Source organism: Aulonocara stuartgranti, assembly GCF_965226115.1.
Source record: "Aulonocara stuartgranti genome assembly, chromosome: 8".
NCBI classification, from domain to species: domain Eukaryota; kingdom Metazoa; phylum Chordata; class Actinopteri; order Cichliformes; family Cichlidae; genus Aulonocara; species Aulonocara stuartgranti.
This window is the reverse complement of record NC_138959.1, coordinates 9,852,496-9,873,673: the sequence shown is the minus strand read 5'-3', so window position 1 is coordinate 9,873,673 and position 21,178 is coordinate 9,852,496. Positions and strand designations below refer to the sequence as shown.

Below are 21,178 nucleotides of genomic sequence, written 5' to 3'. Positions count from 1 at the left end.
GCTAAAACCTGGATATAAATTAAATTTTTTTATTTGTTCTTTGTTTAATCTCACACTGTTTAACGCCACCAGGATTGCAGCTGAACAACTATAGTTAAAACTGTATTGCATATGATAACAAAACATTGGTGTTGGAGATGTTAAATGATAAATGTAACAACATATTTAATCAATGAGATCTCTTAATATTAAAAAAGAGCGCAAATTCAACAGTGTTGTACTGTAAACAGTACTGTAGTACATGAAGGAAATCTGTCTGCATGACTTTTGGGCTTAAGTTGTAAGAAGTAAAATACAGAAATCTGTTACTTAATTTCTTTGGAGTATAAATGGCCATGGAGAAGGTCTTGCTGTACAAGTTGTCCAACAAACTAAAAATGCAGTTAAAAGTCCAAAATTAATGTCGTCCTTCACATTATCCTAAACCATCCAATGGGCCAGATTGGAGTCTCTGTTGGGGTAATTCTGGCCCCTGTCCCTTAGGTTTGACACCCCTGATCAAAGTCTGTGTTGGTTCTCAGTCATCAAGGCCGTGGTAGTCTAAGGAGTTTGGAAAAGAAAGCAACTGGACTTATTCTATAAGTTTGTATGAACTTAAAAATTTATAGATGGATATAAAAACTAAAAGAAAATTAGTAATAATAGTTACATCTTCACATTAGAACCATGACAGTGATCATTCTGTAAACTTTTACTGTTGGTACTTTTCACTGCTTTGATTCCAGGGTTTGGATAGACTTTATTAGAACCTATAGTGTTTTGTTTTTTTTATCACACAGACGACATTACCTATCTTACTGTTCTTCATTTGCTGCCAGAACCTGTATACTCCCAGCACTGGCTCTTTCATGTGAAACTGTGCGTTAAATTATGAAGTGAGTAACTTTTGTGTGACAGCTTGGTGGGGCTGTAAGTAAACTCGGATAAGGAAAAGGTATTCAGAATATGCTGAACTTGTATAATAGTACAGGCACCAAGGAAAAAGAACGGGGAGTTATTTGTGGGAATACCAATCATTTAAATGTATGTTTGTTTTTTCGAAGTTGATGTTAGTAAATAATAGTAATGTTAAGATAATGCGCTAGCTTGTATTTAGTCTCTCTTAGTGGTACTATTGCATTTGTGCTGAAGCTTGTGCATGTGCATACATGCAAACTGATGCTTACACATGCTAATTTAAATAAACGAGGAAGAAATGCAAATATGACAATCAGCTTGTTAAGTATCCAGCAAAGAGACTTCAACTCCACCATCTTGGACCTCACAGCAGGTAATGATTGTTCCTGTTCTACTCATCAACTTCAGCATAGCAGCATCACGTCATCACCTACACTAGGTTCTGGCTAGAGTGAGTGCTCACAGCAATTAAGATGGTGGAGTTTAAGTCAGAGATTCAAGACAGCTAAATGATACAGAAGACTGCCACAACAGCAAACTGACCTACCTGGCAGTAAGGAAATGCTATACTTTAAGAACTGTCAGTGGAAAGATTGAACTTTCAAAACTATATCAGTTTTAAGGCCATTGTGTAAATAAAATAAAATAAAAATATACTTGGGTGGCCATTAGTATACCTGAGTGGCAAGTGTATATTTGGAAAATACTGCTCGCTGCCTCCTTCAGTCTGTGTCCTGTTTATTTGCTAGGCAGCAACTTTGTTCTGTGGCTTTGCTCTTCACAGCAGTTAAATATAATGGTTTGTTATATTTTGTAAATGTCAAGAAAGTTTATAAACAGTACCTTGGAAAAACTTGTCAATGAAGCAGGCTTATGTTTTCCAGCAGCAGTATAAAGCCCCAAGGGCTGGGCTATTGGTAATCACCAGGCAACTGACTAACTGGCTGTGTCCTCTTTAACCATCTTAAAAGTAATCCCTTATTGCGCTCTCTATAAAGACACTGTTATTTATCAAGGCAGGAGCACATGTCAATTTGTATTACTCAACAAAAATTGGATATTGGAAATACTGAGTTTTTCCTTATAAAATAAAAAGAATAAAATAGGACTGTGATTTTAAACAGCCATTTTTGAAGTGGGGTTTAAGTTATTCAAGTCTAAAATGCATAGACTTCTGTTAGGTCAGGTAACACAGGTTTCTTAGCCTTGACAGTCACTCCCAAAAGACTGGTTTTGAGCCAAAGTAAACCTTTTATAGACGGGAAGCAGTGTAAAGGTCTTGAAGTTCCTGGAGCGAATGAAATGTCTTAAATCTTCTTCTTATTAACATGTAAAGTTGTAACCAACCTTCACACACATTTATATAAATCAGTCGGATTAGGTGAAAACCAGTGAGTTATAGTGTATATATGGATAATGCTGAAACCTGTGAGCTACTATTATTGAACAGGATGGCTGTTTCGTATGAATGTGGCTGCTCTGAGCAGAGCATTTGGACTCTCTGCAGCATTATGTAATCCCCGACCTTCCACTTCCCTTTTCAAAGCCAGTGGTTTTTGGCAGGCGTGTGTTTCAGCATCGGGGGTGACTGTTTCGACCTGTGGTTACTGTATGCGTGATAGCAGTTTTAAGGGGGGGTTAAGTAGTTGAGAGTTGCTAGTTTCAGTTTGATGTCATAGTCCAGATATTTCCCAGCTTTTCTCTTCTCTGTGTACGTGTTTTTTGCCAGCAGTTTATTAACAGCCATTATCAGCCAGAGATACCTCATCATATCTGCATGTGTTCTTGCAGTCTGCATGTCTCCTTTCAGGGCTGGCTGCTGCAACTGCTTTAATGGATGGATGATGCAACTCCTCTCTCTTCTCCCTACCAAGCAGCTGAGAGTGTGTGTGTATTTCTTTTAGACAGAGAAAGACATAGAGAAGGGGATGTCGCTGAATGAAGCCTAGGCTGGATGTTTGCACTGCAGGGTGGGTGGTTGCTAGGCAATAGCAGTGTGTTTGTTTTATTTTTAGAGAGAATCACTGTGGGTGAACATAACACGTTTGTCCCTTTCTCATAGCACGTCTAAGTGCTTTTTCTTAACATACAGTACATTAAAATACAGGCTACACAAGAGTGGAAAATATGAGCTTAATTTAGAAAATCTAGTTGTCATAATCACGTAGCAAGAAAGCAGTTTAAAAAATGTCAATGGCATGGTTCAACTCCTCACCCTAGTCATGAAATCTAAACCATCCTGGCGTATTTATAGAGTATCTTTTTCTCGCACATAGACTATGACACTGCACGCATGCGCAGAGCAGACACAAACGCACACACACACATACGTGAAACCAGCTGTAGTCACTCCTTGCACGTACCAACCTTTTTTGGGCACATGGCCGTCACGCTGTGTGTCTTTGTGTGTGTGCGCGAGTGTGCGAACTCATGTGGGAAGTAACACCCAGTGAAAAGTCAATATGCAGTCAAGGCTCTTTTGATTTTTATAGCTTTTCATTGATTTCGAGATCTCGTGAGTGTAACACCAACCATGCGTTTTGTGAATCGGCCCATACTGTAGCAGTTGCTCACATTTAGGTCTGAATTGATTCATGCGAAGAGAAAATACCAGAGAAAAGTAAAAGGAAGGTTTTGGAGACTGTAGTGGGTATCATGATCTAGCCACCAATTTTCATATTGGTATCCCAGCTACCATAGGGCGAGAGGCAGGGTACACCCTGGACAGTTCACCAATCTGATGATCTTTTTAGTATGTTCTTATTTTTAGACTAGTCAGCTATTGTTTCCTTGTCTACTTTAAATAATTTGTAAATTAGTTGCTAGAAACGTTCCTAATTTCAACATTAGAGGTATTAAAACATATCCAGCTTTTTTTAGTCTCAATAGCAGTGCGTTTACCTTGGATTTGGCCTGAGTGCTGTGCCAGTAGTTAATTGGCTTTATTCCTAGTTATGATGAAGACATGGGGATCATTATTAAATGTTGAAGGCTTTAACTAAATATCGTTTAGTAAATGGACAGAAGAACAAAAATTGTGTTGATTTAACAACTTTATTTGCACTTTCAGCTTAATGTGAGAGTCTCTCTTGGGTATTGCTGTCATTTGCAGTTATGCAAGTTTTTTTCCCTTCTGTTTGCCCTTTAGGTAAGGGTGTAAGTGTGTGTACTTATTTGACCTTTTCACACACAAACAGTGAACAGTTATGTCAGTTATGTTGACATTTCACTACATTACTGGAGATTTATTTATGGGGTGTATTAACTCTTCACAACTGTCTTTTGGGTCATGCTTATTTTTTCAACAGTCAGCAAGAGTTACCAGAGTTAGGTCTGATGACTTCTTCATGAACATGGACATTTAACTAGGGACAAACAGCTGTTTGTCTGGTGATTTGGATCTTAGTTTCAGAAGGGTTACAGCCCTACTCTAAGTGCAGTAAAATCTTTGAAGGACATGTCTTCAGCACAACATTATAATGCAGCTTTCCCATTATTTCCAACTCACTTAATCATTCTTTGCCATTAAATCGCGATTAAGATTGAAGTACTGTAATGTAGCAAACCTCAAATAACTGCTGACCCTTTGTAGTGACGTAGCATGGTTTCTCTCATGCTCTGTCATTTACCTTTTATAGGTAGTAAACTAGTAAAAGATAGATTAGCAAAGTATAGACTTCAAATGAATCTGCTGTTTTCACAGCTGGTGTGCTAACAGTATAGGGTTTTCCATCAGATAAGTTGAGCCCGACTCAGCTGTTGCAAAAGCAACACACAATGTCCTTGGCAAGGTACAGAGATGACAAAAGCTTGTACATTTCTAGTAAATTGCTTCCTAATGAGCAGTCCTACAGTTTCTCTGCATTTGTTGCATCATAACATAGCATACTTGCTAACTTTCCACTGCAGTAAAATCTCTCCTGAAATCGTGGATACACAGGGCCTTGAAATGTTAAGAACTAATGACGTCTGCCCGCCTGACGCCACTGGCTTTAATAATTAAAAGGCTGATTGTGATTAACTCATGGACAAAGAGGTTCTGCGGTTCTTTTTAAGTGAACAAGGTTTATGTTGAGGAAAAGACCAAACACGACTCAAAGTGAGATTTAATTCAGCTCTTGGCAGCAGAGAATCTATGCCCTGCTGATTCAGTAATGCCTCTCCACTTCCCGACAACAAGTTAACTAATGGTATTAGTTACTGTGTGTTCAGAGTGAAAGAGGTTCTGTGTGCTGGGTGAAGCTTCCACAGTGTAATCCTCGACTCTGTGGTTCCTCCTCAGCTATCTTTGTCTTGTCAGGATCTCTGGCTCTCACCCTCCATTGAGTAATTAAAAGCTTTCAGTACTCACGGTATGAAGCAACCTACTGAACTACTGACATCAAAAACCGGTGATTTAGAGAGATTTATAGTACAAAGCACATTATTATATTCACTTTAGAATGTTGTGTTCTGTTATAGAGATGGACCGATTCGATATTACGTATCGGTATCGGTCCGATACTGACCTAAATTACTGGATCGGATATCGGAGAAAAATAAAAAATGTAATCCGATCCATTAAATATCACGAAAGCACCTCACAAAACTTGCAACACCCCGTAACTCACCTCAGAACGTTAGCACGTTGGAGCAGTATGCGTCACGTGATAGAGCGGCTGTGGCATGCGGGACCTGTCGGTGGTCTGGATAGCATGTGGAGCTTCGCTAGCAACCTGGCATTTCATCTCCGATAAAGTTATCCCGAGAGAAGTAAAGCAAGTGTGTAAGTCCATCTCTGAATGTTTGTAAAGCATTCCTGCGTTAAGCTTAACAAACGACTGCCTCTTCTTGCTGCTACTTCAATCATGAAACTGCTTAACGATCAGCTGATCAGCTTTTCTGTCGCGAGTCCGTGACTCTAGTTTGCTTTTGGCCCACTTTGCACCAGAAAGAGGAAACCAGCGGCTGAACAACAGCAGCACGTTTAAGCTTGATCAGCTATTGTTAGAATGTATTTAATATTACTTTCTACTCCAGGATCTTTTTCTACGTAGCTGACGCTGGTAACTGTGCAGGGGCGGATCTAGCAAAGTTTAGCCAGGGGGGCCGATAGGGCATGAACAGGGAAAAGGGGGCACAAAGACATACTTTTCTTTCTTATTCTCATTTAAAATGTCTAGCTTTTAATAAATAATTATCTGACACCCAAAGTTTTAATTTGATGTAAAATGATTAGAAGTCAATTACTGTATATAGTAACTGTTAAGTCTAATATATATACCCTAGTAAGCTATAGTACTTTTTCCTTTGGGAAGGTGCCATCTGTGCAGTCTGCAATTTTGTTGAAGAAAGATGTTGAATCTATTTAATATTTCTTGAAAAATAATTGATTTCTGTGCATTTTTTTTTCACACTGCATCAAATTAAGGTTGATTACGTCGATTAAGCATCATGAGGTGGAGCGTGAGGGGTGGTTCCCTATTTTTTATTTATTTATTTTTATTGTTGCTGGGAGTTGGAACTCTATTAGTTAGGTTGCTTAATATATATGCTAAGTACTCTTTAAAATACCAGAATAGGGAGGATGGTGTAGGTTTAAGTTTATTAGATTGATCAGTATTGCTGAACTATGAAATATTTTTTTTTGCATACAGGTATAACAGAATAGCTTTAGTGTAGTTGTTGTTTTAAACTTGAGTATGAACTTATACAAAATGCAGCAAGATATTTAAAAAACAGTTTTGTTGATTAAAAAACACTATATCGGATTCATATCGGTATCGGCAGATATCCAAATTTATGATATCGGTATCGGTATCGGACATAAAAAAGTGGTATCGTGCCATCTCTATTCTGTTATAGAACTGCCAAAGTTGTGATCTGTGAACTGAAAATGGCTTTTTATCAAACGTGTACAATAAGATTTATAAATGCAGTCATTAATTGTTTATTTCAGTATTGCTGTTTTCTAAGCATAGTCTGAACAATTCTGGATTATTACATTTTACAACATGGGAGTTAAAGTTTAGAATTTGGAACTGACGTGAAGACCTTCAATGTATAGTTTTTTGGTCAGTATGTGCAGTTATTCATATATGATAACATGCATCAACTTAATGAGTTTATCAGTGCAGAGGGTTTCCCACACAACTGGAATACAGTTAGTTCTATATATCTTTGAACACTAACATGTTCCAGTTATGTACATGGACATAATGTGTAGACTCTGTAGTGCACAGAACCAAAATTAGTAAGAAGTTGTCTCTGTCCAAATAATTATTTTCACAGGGTGCACACGTGTGTGCCAACGCGTTCTTAAATTATCTATAACAAAAATCCATCGTCTTATTCTTCTTTTGGCTTCTTGCTAGTGTTTACCACAGTTGATCATCTGCCTCCATCTTGGGCAGTTATTTTGGTTCACATGTTGATTTGTTCAAATCAAATTCAAATTTTATTTGTCACGTACACAGTCATACACAGTACGATATGTAGTGAAATGCTTGGACAACTGCTCGTGACCTAAAGAAAAAAAAAAGGAATAAGATAGGAAATAAATATGAAAAATTAAAAAGGGTAAATTTAACTAGGAGGGAATAAAATATAAATTAAGGTTAAAAATGAAATAACTGTACAACACAAATTAGAATGAAGGGTAAATTTAACTGGGAAAGAATAAGATAAAATATATAAATTAAAGTTGAAAATAAAATAACTGTACAACAAAATACACAATATAGAACTATATAAGAATGTATGAAGAAATATAAATAAATATATACACAATAACAGCAGCTGTACAAGTATTAACTGGAAATGAAGAATATAATGTCCAGTGTTGTGCAATTTGGAGAAGGTCTTATAGCACCCTTGCTGATGTAGCCATCTCATTTTATCCAAGCTACCTCATGAGATTGAGGTAGATGATCCGCTAAACAGCCAAATGAAAATGAAACAGTCTATCCAATCAATAGACATTATGGAGAAGACATTCAGTGATATTGAGAACTACCACAATAGTTGCCTAGTCAGTTTGTCATTAGGGAAACAGAAAACTGAAAGGATGAGTGGAATGTTTACTATACAGAAACATGATAGAATTACTTGGACTAACATACCTTGGTCGTTACCTATAGGAAAGTCTATGTGTGGGAGCACTGGCTATAGGTCTAACTCAAAAACTTACAAAGTTGGTGTTTATGGTGTGGTCAAAGTTACTGACTTTGTGCAAGAGATACTATTTTCTTTGTCTTTGCTGTTTATAGTGCAATGTTTACTGAGTTGTCTTCTTCTCTTCCACTCTCTAGCTATAGGCAGCAATGGGTGCATTCCTGGACAAGCCGAAGACGGAGAAACATAGTGCCCACGGTGAGGGCAATGGGCTGCGTTACGGCCTGAGCTCCATGCAAGGCTGGAGGGTGGAAATGGAGGACGCCCACACAGCTGTGGTGGGTCTTCCCCATGGACTCACCGACTGGTCTTTCTTTGCTGTCTACGATGGTCACGCTGGCTCCCGGGTGGCCAACTACTGTTCTGGTCACCTGCTGGAGCACATCTTGTCAGGAGGGGCTGAATTTGCTTCAGGACCCAGCTCCGTGGAAGGCGTGAAAGACGGCATCCGCTCTGGCTTCCTGAACATTGACGAGTATATGCGCAGCTTCTCAGACCTGCGGCAGGGCCTGGACCGCAGCGGATCAACGGCAGTATGCGTGTTGCTCAGCCCGACCCACCTCTACTTCATTAACTGCGGTGACTCACGGGCTGTGCTTAGTCGAGACAGCAAGGTGGGCTTCTCCACCCAAGACCACAAGCCCTGCAACCCACGTGAAAAGGAGCGCATCCAGAATGCTGGCGGCTCAGTCATGATCCAGAGGGTAAACGGTTCCCTGGCTGTGTCCCGGGCCCTGGGGGACTACGACTACAAATGTGTGGATGGTAAGGGCCCCACGGAGCAGCTGGTGAGCCCCGAGCCTGAGGTATGTGTGTTGGAGCGGGTAGCCGAAGGAGACGAGTTTATAGTCCTGGCGTGCGATGGGATCTGGGATGTCATGTCCAACGAGGAGCTGTGTGAGTTTGTCCATTCACGACTTCTGGTGTGTGACGACCTTGAGAAGGTCTGTAACTCAGTGGTGGACACCTGCTTGCATAAGGTAAGTTGTTAAGTTGTTTCTCATATATGGTGTACATTTAAGGTGAAAGTGGGCAGAAACAGAGTTGTTTTGACTAGTTTTACTGATAGGATTATGATTTTAAATGCAAAATTTTACTTTAATGTATTTCCATGGGGCCGAGCTGTATCACAGTTACAAATGTCTGAAAGATTACTTGTTGCATGCAAACCAACAATAGCTTGGTGAATGTGTAGGTAATAATCTGTTTAGAAGGCTGATTTGCTCTGGTGGGAAAGTATTTGAAGACTATTTACTCTAGTATACCAAATGTCAGAGCAGATCTGGTTATTAGAGTAAATCCAAAAGCTATTTCTGAGGGTGTCAGAGAGACACGCATCTTAAACAATACTGTTTGAAAAATGAAGACTGACTCCAATTGCAGCTGGTTGTCCTTGTTTAACTCTGAAGACTCAGTGAGCTCAGTGTAGCAGCATATGAAGGAGTTTCCACTAGCTGTAGGCTCCAGTTAAAGTGGCCGTCCGGTTTATGCTGGAATCTCCAGAGCAGAAAAAAAGACTACTGTTGGAATCTCATCCTGCAATCTTAGACTCAGACTATCTGATAAGGGATTATAAAAACTTCTGATTGATTGGGAAACAGAAGACCAGGTCGGGGTTAGCACTGATTAAACTACCAAATATGAGAGAACAATTGTCCAGAAGTATATGGATGGTGTCATGCCCCTGATGGATTTTTTTTAAAGTGCTAAATGAGTTGTCAGAAACACTTGGACAGCAGTTCACATGCCTGGGCACCTCGCCTAAGTGAAGTGTATTTGTGGGAAACAGCTGCCACTTTTCGTAATAGAAATCTAATGCCATATAAAAAGACCAAATATAGCATATTAAAGTAAAAGATGGACAACTGCAGCTGAGTGTAACAAAAATAATACACATCTAAATATTTAAAATGCTTTATGTCTCACAGTGAAAGACAATGTGATGAATAATGCACTGGTGCTTTAAATTCTCTCATTATCCAATGGCTTTAGCAGAATCTATTAGACTATTACACTCTGCATCACTTATTTTGTGTCTTGGGTACTCCAAGAATCAGTGAGTGCACAGCACCTTGGTTATTTTTACCTTGCTGTACGCCACACGCTGCTATAAATTTCCTCCACTGCAGCGGCTTTTGTGATGTATGAGACACTGTACACTTACAGAACATTACTGTGACCAATTGGAGTTTTACAAGGTAATGACAAGGTGGCTACCCATTTGGTTAAAGGCCAAGGAACTGTGTGTGTCCTATAAATGCCAATTAATGTAGTGTTTTACACTGGCCCTCCAGCTAAAGAAACGCATTCTTCATTCTCTCTCTCCAATCTTTGCTCTCCAGGGGAGCAGGGACAATATGAGTGTGGTGCTGGTGTGTTTCTCTGCGGCTCCCAAGATCTCAGAGGAGGCTGTGAAGAAGGAAGAGGAATTGGATAAATACTTGGAAACCCGTGTTGAGGGTCAGCATTCTGAACACACACAAACAAACCTGCAAACTATGACTGTATGATTTTGGGTTTGCAATAATTCTTATTTTGCCTTTAAGGACATCCCTTTTCTTTACTTTTATCTTTCAATAAAAGCCAACATTCACTCACCACCAGGCTGTGAAGAGTTTAGTATGCTTATTCAGTCCCCCCCACCCCCCACACACACACACACACACACACACAATTTCTAATTAAAGTTCAAGGTTATGCACTTAAAAAACAATTTGCTAAGTTTGCAAGCTCAGAAAAACAACTTTCTCTAGCACAAACATAATAACAAAATTTAGAATATGTACTGTATTTATTATTGTGTTCAACAGCACAGTCTTTATACTGTTGTTTAAAAAGAGAAACATTGCTATTTATCTGTCAGCATCTTTCTTGTTAGTATTTAAACTGTCACGTCTGATATGTTGCGGTTGAAACTTGTGGTTGGTTTTTGTGAAGTGTTTAGTTATAGTTGAGCCTGTTTCTAAAGGTTAAGTGAAACACACAAGGCCACATACAGTGCTTAGGTGCTGTCTATATAACTTCGACATAATAAGTCTTTTTTAGGTGTTACAAATATTTGAAGTCTTCTACTGAGTGCCGCAGCAGAAGGCAAGCAGGGGTTTATCTGATTTACTATGGGTGAATTCTCAGCCTTTGTAGAGAAAGGTGGTGGTTAAATTCCAAAAATGGTGTATAACTTTCTGTATTATAGCTCTTGACATTTTTCCATTTGTCTGTAGAGCTTATGGGAAACTGTGGAGAGGCTGGAGTCCCTGACCTGGTATCTGTCCTAAGGAGCATTGCCTCAGAGAACATCCCGAACCTTCCTCCTGGTGGAGGCCTGGCCAGCAAGTAAATATACAACAAAAATCTACTCTTTCTACACTTAAAACTTGTATATAGTTATTATTATGAGGCTTGAAAATTTGAATAGATTCATTCCATAGAAATTTATCGGCAGAATGTTAACACTGTGCGATGAACTAGAAGTTGAATCCTTCGCTCACAAGTCACAAAAAACAGCTTTGTTTTCATAGCACATTTCTTATCGCCGTTATGAAGGGCAAGTAAAGGGTTATGCTTTGGAGTGCCATGGTTAGATCTGATCTCACCATATTTCTGGTATTTTGTGATTACTGGTATTGTTGATGTAAAATCAAAATCTAACCACATTTAACTGAATTTAACAGAGATCTGTTCACAGAACTTGTGAGGAGTCTTGTGACTGCTTTTTTACCTTCTCTCTAGTATATAGCTAATACATGCAGCCTAAAATGTCTGTCAAAATACAGCTATTAAATATAGCTATTAAAGTGCTCTTAAATTTAAGTTAAAATGATACATTCGATTACCTGCACCATCACACATCATGCAGGTAAAAAACACGTTTTTATATACATGGCACAGTAACAGAAACTTTATTAACACAGGGGTCAGGCAGCTCTGCCAGAAAGTAAGGTTTTGTATTCTTATATTGCACATCCTACTGGTTAATGTTAAACACATTTCAGGTTTAGAAGGTGGAATCGTTTTTACCCTTCAGCCAAAATGGCTCATGACAATGGTTTTGTCGTCGCCTCGACAGGCCGAATGAACACCTAAGCTTGTGAATGCAATAACTTGGGAATGGGGAGCGTAAGATTTTCAAATTATTACCATTAAAAATCTCTCTTTGAGTTCGAATCTCAGTGACGTCAACGTCAAGCCAGAGGTCAGGTTGTCTGAAAATGTTGTATGGGATGATTTTTAATTCATCCCATAGGTGCAGCTACAAAAAATCTCAAACAAGTTAAATTCCCAGTAACCTAGACCTCAAGGTTAGAGGTCAGTCCCCTAGGATTTTCAAGTATATACCATAGGTGCCAGTATTTTTTTATAATGCAGCGCTTCACAGAATCAGTCCCATACGCCACCTTATATATTCAAAGATGCCATTTATCCACCTAAAATTCCCAACAATTTGTAACTGAAGACTCCGCCTTTACGTCAAAAAAGCAACAATTCTTATTTAACTGCTCATTGGTCTAAAGTGACGCTCGAGTTGTGTCGTTAAACACAGAGATAAAACCTGTTCTTACATTGTATTACTTTAGTAGGTTGAATACGCACTCCCTTATTGCGCCTGCTCATTTCTGACCCGCTAATTTGTGCTGTCGATGGATGGTGTTAGTCATTATTGAAATAAATTGGCTGCATCTTTGCTTATGAACTAGCACCTTGTTAGTATAACACTTGCAGAACTTTCCTCTCCCATCTCATGCTAATTTGCCCCATCTTGTAAATCTGGCTCTTTGGGTTTATAAGCAGTCAATCTGTTTGATGTGTTTTTAGCAACATGTCTTACTAGGAGAGCATTAGATGTATATAATGACCCACAAGTTAAAATAGTCTGGGTTGATTAAAGATGTGAAAAGTTTTGATTTTTTTCATCAAATTCAAAAGTGTATATATTGTTTATGTTTGGGATTTATCCAGTTATACAAGAAAAGCCTTTCAAGATTTGATGACGATAAAACACTGAGAAACGCAAGTGTCTGCATCCTTTAGTTGCATCCACAACAACTTTGGATAAACATTAAAAAGCCAACACATGCAGAAAACACAACATTAACTGACTGCACACATGAATGAAGAGATTACAGAGTGTCATATGCATGAATGGTGAATTCTCTAAAATTGACAAAGTCGCTTTTAGCTCCATTAAGTCCTCAATCAATATACATTTACTGAGAGCGAACAGAAGCTGCATTATGTCGGTACTGTTTGTCTCCTCTAAGCAGGAAACTATGTGTTGTTTGTGTGTTTGCAGGCGGAGTGTGATCGAGGCTGTGTACAACAGGCTGAACCCTCACAGAGAAGAAGAAGGGGTGAGTTAACCTGTCTGTGAACTCTTCCCCGCCCTTCACCTCTTCAGCCTTTCACCCTGCCTCAACATAACCTCATAAACAAACACCAGCCCAGACAAGGACACTCTTTCTGTGTGCCGCTGTATGTATGTGTGAGAGCGAGAGAAAATGAATGTGATATAAGTGTGAAAGAGGGCGGAGGATAGAATAAACGGAATAACCTTGACAGGTTCAGGGAGCCTCAGTTGACTGCATTCCACGTTGAAAAGCACTGAAGCTCCAAGCGTCTGTTTCTATTTCACATTTATCATCGAAATGGGATGTATAATAAGACCTCGATAAACCTATTGAACCTCTCAGCAGCGAGCGCATATCCTTTAAACCATTGATTTCATATAGTTAATGCTTGAAAAATGCACGTTTGGGGGGTTTTTTGTGTTTGGAAACCTAGCAGCAGAAAGTCATTCAAAAGAACCTGCTAGCTTTATTTGTTACATTAAATATTTACTTCGTGTTACTGATATACTCGGTAGTCACAGCTTATTTAAGGTGGATTCTCGTTCCTCTGTTTCATATACTCAGTGTGTGCACTTAAACAAATGCTTGGAGGACATTTAAAAAAAAGTTTTATTCACCTCATCGGGAAGCCATACTTCTGCAAAGCACTGAGTGATTAGATCTAGAAAGATATTTGAACCCAGATTTGGTTTTGATACTTTCCTAAAATTCAAGATAAGGTCTTCAATCAGATATTTATTTGTGAACATACTGCCTGAAATGTCCAGTTTTTGATCTTTCTCACAATGTTAAAAAATCCCTGCAAAAAATTCATAGATCGAAATCCAAAATTCTAATTTTAAGCTAGGCCTAGCCTCACATCTTGTAAAAATATAATTCAAATCTGTGTCTAAATTTTGCAGAAATCCTCCCAACAGCCGTATCGATCCCAGAGAGGCCTTAGGCTTTCTTACTGTTTTCTGTCTCATGTCTTTTTGACTATGTGGAAATCGGTGTAAATAAAAAATAAGATTAGAGATATTATTCTTCTGTTACATAGAACGGGTATGCACACGGCTTACGAAAACAATGTCAGGATCATCTGTGCTTTAATTACCCAATAATTAAAGTACCCATGCTGCATTGTGCTCGCTGTGTTTGTCTAAGAAATCTCAAGCCAAAGATTATGTAAATTAAGTTGAATTAAATGTTAACACTCCCTCGGCATCATGATTCTGCTCAAAAATATTGATTTGTCTATTCAAGCACATTTATATGGGATGTGATCCTAATGTTCTTTAAAAAATTAAAACCCACCTCAGATTTAAGTTGTCATTTTTTAATTTTGGCTCATTTTGCACCTTTAACCACAATGATTTGGTCAGATAGGGACTTCCACAAAGCCATCTAATCTGGATAGCACAAAAGTTTTTTGTTTTGTTTGTTTGTTTGTTTTTAAGGGCAGAGTCACAGATTTTTTTTCTTAGCACCTTCTATAAATAAATGTTTTAATGTTATTGCAGACAATCAAATTAAATCATACAACTGGGCTGATTTTTTTTTTTTTTCGGGTAATTTACGATATGTAACACCGCACCGTCACTATTAAGAGATAAATAAAAAGAAATGGTATGAAGTATTTACAGCTGCAAATAATATAACAGCAACTGGAAACGTTTTAAACTTCAGCACTCTGTTTATACTGCAGGAAATGGATATGATGTTAGAGCAGAGAATCCCACATCCAGCATCTTTTAAGGAAGGCTGCAGGCGTTTTTACAAACATCTTCATTCTGAAGACGAGATCAGTGTCAGGTCTTGAACGGCCCACCAGGGTGAATGTGAAGAAGTGTGTGCATAAATGCATGGGTGTATTTGTTGTATTAATGTCAGTGGAGTCTAGCCTTGCAGGCTCTTTTCTTTGGGCTTGTGGGTACTGATGAATTCCCCCTCCCCTCGTTACACTACACAGCAAATCTCACAAAGGACTGTTGGTCAGAGGGTCAGAGGTAGCGTTTGCATGGGCCTGTCCGTCTGGTGCAAGTATGTCTCTTGATGCTGTGATGCTGTTGTGTGGTAGATGTCTGTGTGTGTGATGTGCCGCTGATTGTAAGGTGATATGTGTGTGTGTGCGCGTGTGTATATAAATATATATATATGTGTGTGCTGGTGTGTGTTTGACAATGGAGCGTGCCTGCAGAGTCTGACCCTGGCGTGTCACCTCAGGCCTGTGCGGGGGGAGAGGAGGAGGAGGAGGAGGAGAGTGAGGAGGGAGGTGGCAGCACGGCAGCTCATCTGCTGGAGGCTCTTCGGCAGTTCCGCATGCACCACCGGGGGCAGTACCGCTCGGTGTTGGAGGAGTCCCTCGCTACCTACCATCTGCGGGGGGAGAGTGCTGTTGAGAGAGCAGGGGAGAGAAGGAGGACGACCGACGACTGTGACAACCAGGACGAACCCGCCTCCCCTCCCTCTCCCCCTTCGCCCCCGCCCTCACCCGCCATTGCAGAGCTGGAGGCCAGCCAAGACGAGCCCATCCCAAAGTCTGATCCCTCCTCTGACTGACCACCTGCCTGTATACCCAACCACCCTCTCATCCATCCTATCCCAGAGCTCTAGTGAGATGTGCTATGACCTCTCCTCCTCTGTCCTTCATCGCAGAACTTGAATGGCCACGTCCAGCTTTGTATTTGAATAATTCATTAGGAACAACAAAAAGGGCTTTTCTGTCCATTCAAGTTCTGTATCTGAGACATACATATATATATCTATATACCTTAGATGTGGACTCTTTGATTTTTCTTCCTTTTTGTTTCTTCTGACCACTTTGGCTTGGATTCCCAAACTTAAACTTGATCACAGAAGCAGATTTATTAACTAATTTTCATGGTAAACAAAATAAAAATATAACAAGCAAAAGTGGCTAGTGAAGCCAAAGTGAACATTGCACTCTATGGCTTACATTTATCAGTATTTGCTTCTGGCTGACCCCACCCTCACTCCCACCCTTAAGCCTCACCCCCACACCTTCATACAGTGGAGGAACTGACAAAGAAAACACGAGGAGACATTCTGAACTGCAGCTGTGCAACCTTTTGCACTGTCTCCAGGCCTACTCCATCTACAGACTCAAAACACACTCTTCTTGTGTTTTTGTATGTGTGTTTATGTGTGTGTCTGCATGAGTTTGAGTGACCGAGCAAGAGCCCAGTAATCACTACTGAAACGTGTGTTTCTGATTGCTTGCGATACTTGACAGTTACACAGTCCATCAGCTGCTCAGCGATGGTAGGTTGTTCAAACCAGTCTGGATGCAAATTAAGTCTTTGCAGCTTCCACATGATTACATAAAAAATAATAAATCGCTTGATACTGTTGTTGGTGGGGTAGAGTGCGGTGGGGGTGTAAATGTTCAGACTCAGGCTCTTTGAACAGTAGAAAGCAAAGTTATTAAGTGGATAAAATTTTGGTGCCAGAGCAGCAATTATAGTTCTCCCTAAAAATGTTTAGTCATGCACTGAGGTGTTTTTGTTTGTTTTGTTATGTTTTTACAGCAACACGCGCATAGCCACATTATCTTAAAATGCTAAGCACTACATTGTATGATGCGACCTACATTTGTACTAACAGCTGTTTGATTGGATGGCGTGTTCACAGCTTAGCACTAGTATTTTAAACTGGAAACGTGGGCCTTACTAACAGAACGTTAGCGTTAATTAGTATAACCTGTGGAACCATAGACTGTATATAAAAGATGAACGTAGTTCCGGGTCTGAAAAGTAAAGTATGTAGAAGTGCCATAAACCTGGATTCCTTCTAATTCCCAGCAGGGGAGAGCGACTCCTGTTCTATACATTTAAAAATGCACTCCTACTTATTGCTATATGACTCCGTGGAGGCTTTATGGTCTCAATTTGTAGTTTCAAGTCATATGTAATACAAAATTATGCTCATTTTGTAAATTTTGGTCCCAATTCAGGTCAAAAATGTGGATAAACCAGTGTATGCTTTAGGGTGGGTCTACCTTCTCGCTTCTGTAATCCAGTTTGAATACAAAAACAGTAAAAACTCACTAACCAACGGGCGAGATAATGGTGGCTATCTTTTGTTTACAGTCTATGTTGCAAACCTATTGTTGGCAGTTTTTCCAAAGCTGCTTTTCACTGCATCGATCAGTGAAAGGCAAACTGTAAAAACTGGTAACTGCTGATAAGATTAGGACATGGGTGACATTGGGACTCCTCTGCTTTGATTACATCAGTTCTGTCAGTCTAAAGGTAGCACACCATGTGGGATGGCGACCACAAGTATTCCTGCCTTCTCGATCTTACCTTACAAAAGTGATACGTATACATATCGGTGGGACGGCTGATGTCATACTGTTCACCTGTGGTGAATTACACTCGGACTACAGTTGATATGTTTCATGTGCGATGGCTCTCTGTCTGTATTCAGTTCAGGGTATTATTAATAATCAAGGTTTTCCAAGAGTCCTTTTTAGCTTTTGTTTAAAAACCCACATTGCAGCATATTATATTCCTCACAGGTTGTGCCATTGCCTGTACAGATCGAGTCAATCTTAAACACTTACCTCGATGTAAAAGATATATTGAAACTGACTGCTTGACCTGCAGGGTTTATTCTTATTCAGGTAGATGGAGGTTATTGTGAGTCTGTACAAGCCCTGTATTCTGGTAATGCATGCGCTGCACTTACCTTTTCAATATCTAAAGCACTTAACTATCAGAGGGGAGGTAATGCTAAACGGCGTACGTGCGTGTGTGTGCGTGCTCGCGCCTGTATGTATGAGCTGTATTTCTATGATTTCTATGTGGTTGTGTGGAACAGGTTAGTTCTGCAAATAAGAAATAAAAAGGATTTGAGGTATAATGCAATGATTTGTGTCAAGTGTCTCACTGTAAACTAACTGTATGTATTTATGTCTTGGGGTTTATTTTTTTCTATTTTTCGTTTAGGCCCTGTACCAAATCAGTCATCTTGCAGATCAGGGGTTCAAAGTTGACATTTTTCCATTCAGAAGTGATTGTTTTTCATGATTAAGCATTCCAATCCCAATGCAACATGGTGACATTTGATACAGGACTGTTCCCTGACACTTTTAGTAGACCTTTACTCCGTTTATTGTGTTGTGTATGTGTCTGTGTAGGCTGTGAAGTATTCGGAAACTGCTGAAGCTTCCTTGCTCTCCTCTGTCAGCTGTTAGCTCGAGCCTTGACCTCGTCTCGGCTGCTTGAAGACATTTTAAAGAGTTGTCTCCTTTAAAACAAAAGCAGCTCTCAGGTTTGAAAACTCAAACTGAGCGAGGAGCGAGAGGAAGCCATGTAGACTATAGGGACTCCATTCTCTCCATTCCTCCCCTGTTTTTCAGTCTGACAGCTGGCCTCGTGATTCTCCGCAAGGTGAGTCATCAGAGGTTCTGGTTGTGCAGGGGAATATAACGGCTTTCCACCATTAGCCATTCAATTTGAATATATTAAAAAAGGGGGGAGGGGAGGGGGACAGTGAGGTTTAAAGGTTTGCCATTATTTAAGGCTTCTGGAGCAGTTTAATTACTACATACAATGATAGACTTGACAATAACAACTCTGGCACACCTCTCTTCCTTTTCTTTCCTCACCCAGAGTGCCGGTGACCTGGATGACCCTTGGTAGCTGCGGCAAGAAACCCCGTCTCCTCCTGGTGATCCGTGCGTCCACTCGGGGAGGAGGAGTGTCTCTCCATTGCGCCATGTCTTTCTCCACTAAAAGAGGACACGTGGTGTGTGCTGGAGCGCGTGAGTGTGCGTATGTTGGTTGTGTGTGTGTGTGTGTGTGTGTGTGTGTGTTTGCAGCAGTGGGACAAAGACGATGACGAAGACAACTACTACACACACGCATACTGCTTTAAACCTGGAGGAAAAACCTGAATCACTTCTCTGAAAAAATATTTTATGAACTGAAGCATTGTGATGGTAGAGATGATTTTTACCATTGAGGTGTTTTTGTTTTTGTTTTCTTTTCTTGAATGTTGATGCCTGACTTCACAATGACATGAGGACCTATCGTGTGTGTGTGGTGCGTGTTCGTTTGTGTGTATGCGAGAGTGTTTGTGTGTGAGAGTGTTTCGAGGAGGGCCAAGAGGAGACAAATGGTGGATAAAGACTTTGTATGTAATTCTTCGTCTCCTGGACTTTTTTTTGTGCTCCTAGGTCTGATAAACACCTAACACATTTGCTTCTTCCCTCTTAAAAGACACAAACACACACACACACACACTCCCTCTATCTCACACTGACACTCTAAACCATAAACCCCCCACACCCCCTCCCCTCTTCCACCTGTGCACGTATGTGATGTGCCACCTTCGCAGGGCACTGCATGAGGACTTTGGTTCTACATGTACAGCTACGTGGTTTTTCTAATCGACCTGGATGGACAGCCATTGGTTGAGATGGACTAAACCTGAGGGACCTCTGGACACTGATAGGCTCCTGAGGTTTGAAAAGCAGAGATGATTTGGATTTTATTTTTCTTGTTTTTGTTAGGTTGATGACAATGATAATCATGATGGGGAAATGGGAGGTTATCACTGAAGAGCCGCGGGCAAGTTGGACTCATGGCGTCGCGGTTGATGGTTTGGATTGGGGAGAAGGGGTGGAGGCAGTTCAGTAGTCTCCTCAGTCTTCCTCCCCACCATGACGGTTGGAGGTGCACATGACAGCAGACTGTCCTTGTTTTTTTCTCTCCTTTGTTTTGGATGTTGTCCATGAGGTTACTAGCTGCTCGCTGTGTAGAGTGAGTGAACTCCCTGTTTTAACCCTGTTCTTGGTTCTCAGACTGCATTGGTAATGTTTGTATTGCTGTTGTTTGATTGCACTCACATTTGATTACAGAAAGCGTCTATATATGAAATAAAATACCTGCCAAGGATCCTGTGGTGGCTGCGTGAATCACTAACTGAAGTCACATCACTTTGAGTCTTGAGTTGTGTGTAGAAATAACATTTGTGTACCGCCAGAGTAAAACTAGTATGTAGGAAGTGGTTTGACAGAAAATGCTGAATTTGTCAGAGCTGGACATTTGTGCTTAAAACTGTAAAATTAGAGAAATGGGGAAGCTAAAGAAAGCATTGCACAAAATGCTGTTGTCCTTTTAAATAACAATAAAAAGACGGCATATAAAAAGTGTTTAAAATGGATTTAATCATTGAATTAGGCATATTAAGCCTAAAGCTATTTACAGAATGTTTTAAGTGTTCATATACACTCAGTATAGGAATGAATGTCTTGGTACTTTTGGACTTTTAAGGCTTTCTTTGAACTTTTCGGGGGGGGTGGAACGCTTACATAGCATAAATCTGTAGCTACTTTAAAAAAAAACAAGATTTGGGTACACAAGTACATATCTAAACTAACATTTGGTTAAATGTCTCTTAGCAAGCTGCACTTCAACCAGACATATTTTGGTTGAAGGTAGTCCTCCATCATTCCATCCTCTTTGCCATGTAACAGTACCACAATCAGGAAAGCAGCCCCAGAGCATGATATTACCACGACCATGCTTGACAGTTGGTGCAATTTTCTTAGGTCTGAACGCCTCACTTTATCCTCCAAACATGCTTTCTATCACTGTGGACAAATAGCTCAATCTTTATTACTCAAATTGTGAAACTTTTCTCCAGAAGGCATTTGCTTTGTCCATGAGGACAGCTCCAAATTTCAGTCGAGGTTGAGGGTGCTGATTTTGAAGCAGATTGGTACTCAGTCCATGATGATGTAACACTCACTTCACTGTGGATAGTGACACTGG

At 40.0% G+C, this 21,178-nt stretch overlaps 1 protein-coding gene across 3 annotated transcripts in view; it reads left to right on the top strand.

Moving 5' to 3' along the window:
- Positions 1-20,299, top strand: part of ppm1bb (protein phosphatase, Mg2+/Mn2+ dependent, 1Bb) — a 28,161-nt gene extending 7,862 nt beyond the window's left edge. For 2 of the 3 annotated variants that reach the window (XM_082543525.1, XM_082543526.1), the window contains exons 2-6: positions 8,187-9,029; positions 10,392-10,509; positions 11,271-11,382; positions 13,340-13,397; positions 15,600-18,265. In XM_082543525.1, the coding sequence (XP_082399651.1) occupies positions 8,199-9,029; positions 10,392-10,509; positions 11,271-11,382; positions 13,340-13,397; positions 15,600-15,935 (1,455 nt within the window). In that variant the 5' untranslated portion in view covers positions 8,187-8,198 and the 3' untranslated portion in view covers positions 15,936-18,265. Of the gene's footprint in view, positions 1-8,186; positions 9,030-10,391; positions 10,510-11,270; positions 11,383-13,339; positions 13,398-15,599; positions 18,266-19,012 lie in introns of those variants that run through there. The other variant, XM_082543527.1, reaches the window with a different exon arrangement.
- The last annotated feature ends 879 nt before the right edge of the window (positions 20,300-21,178 follow it).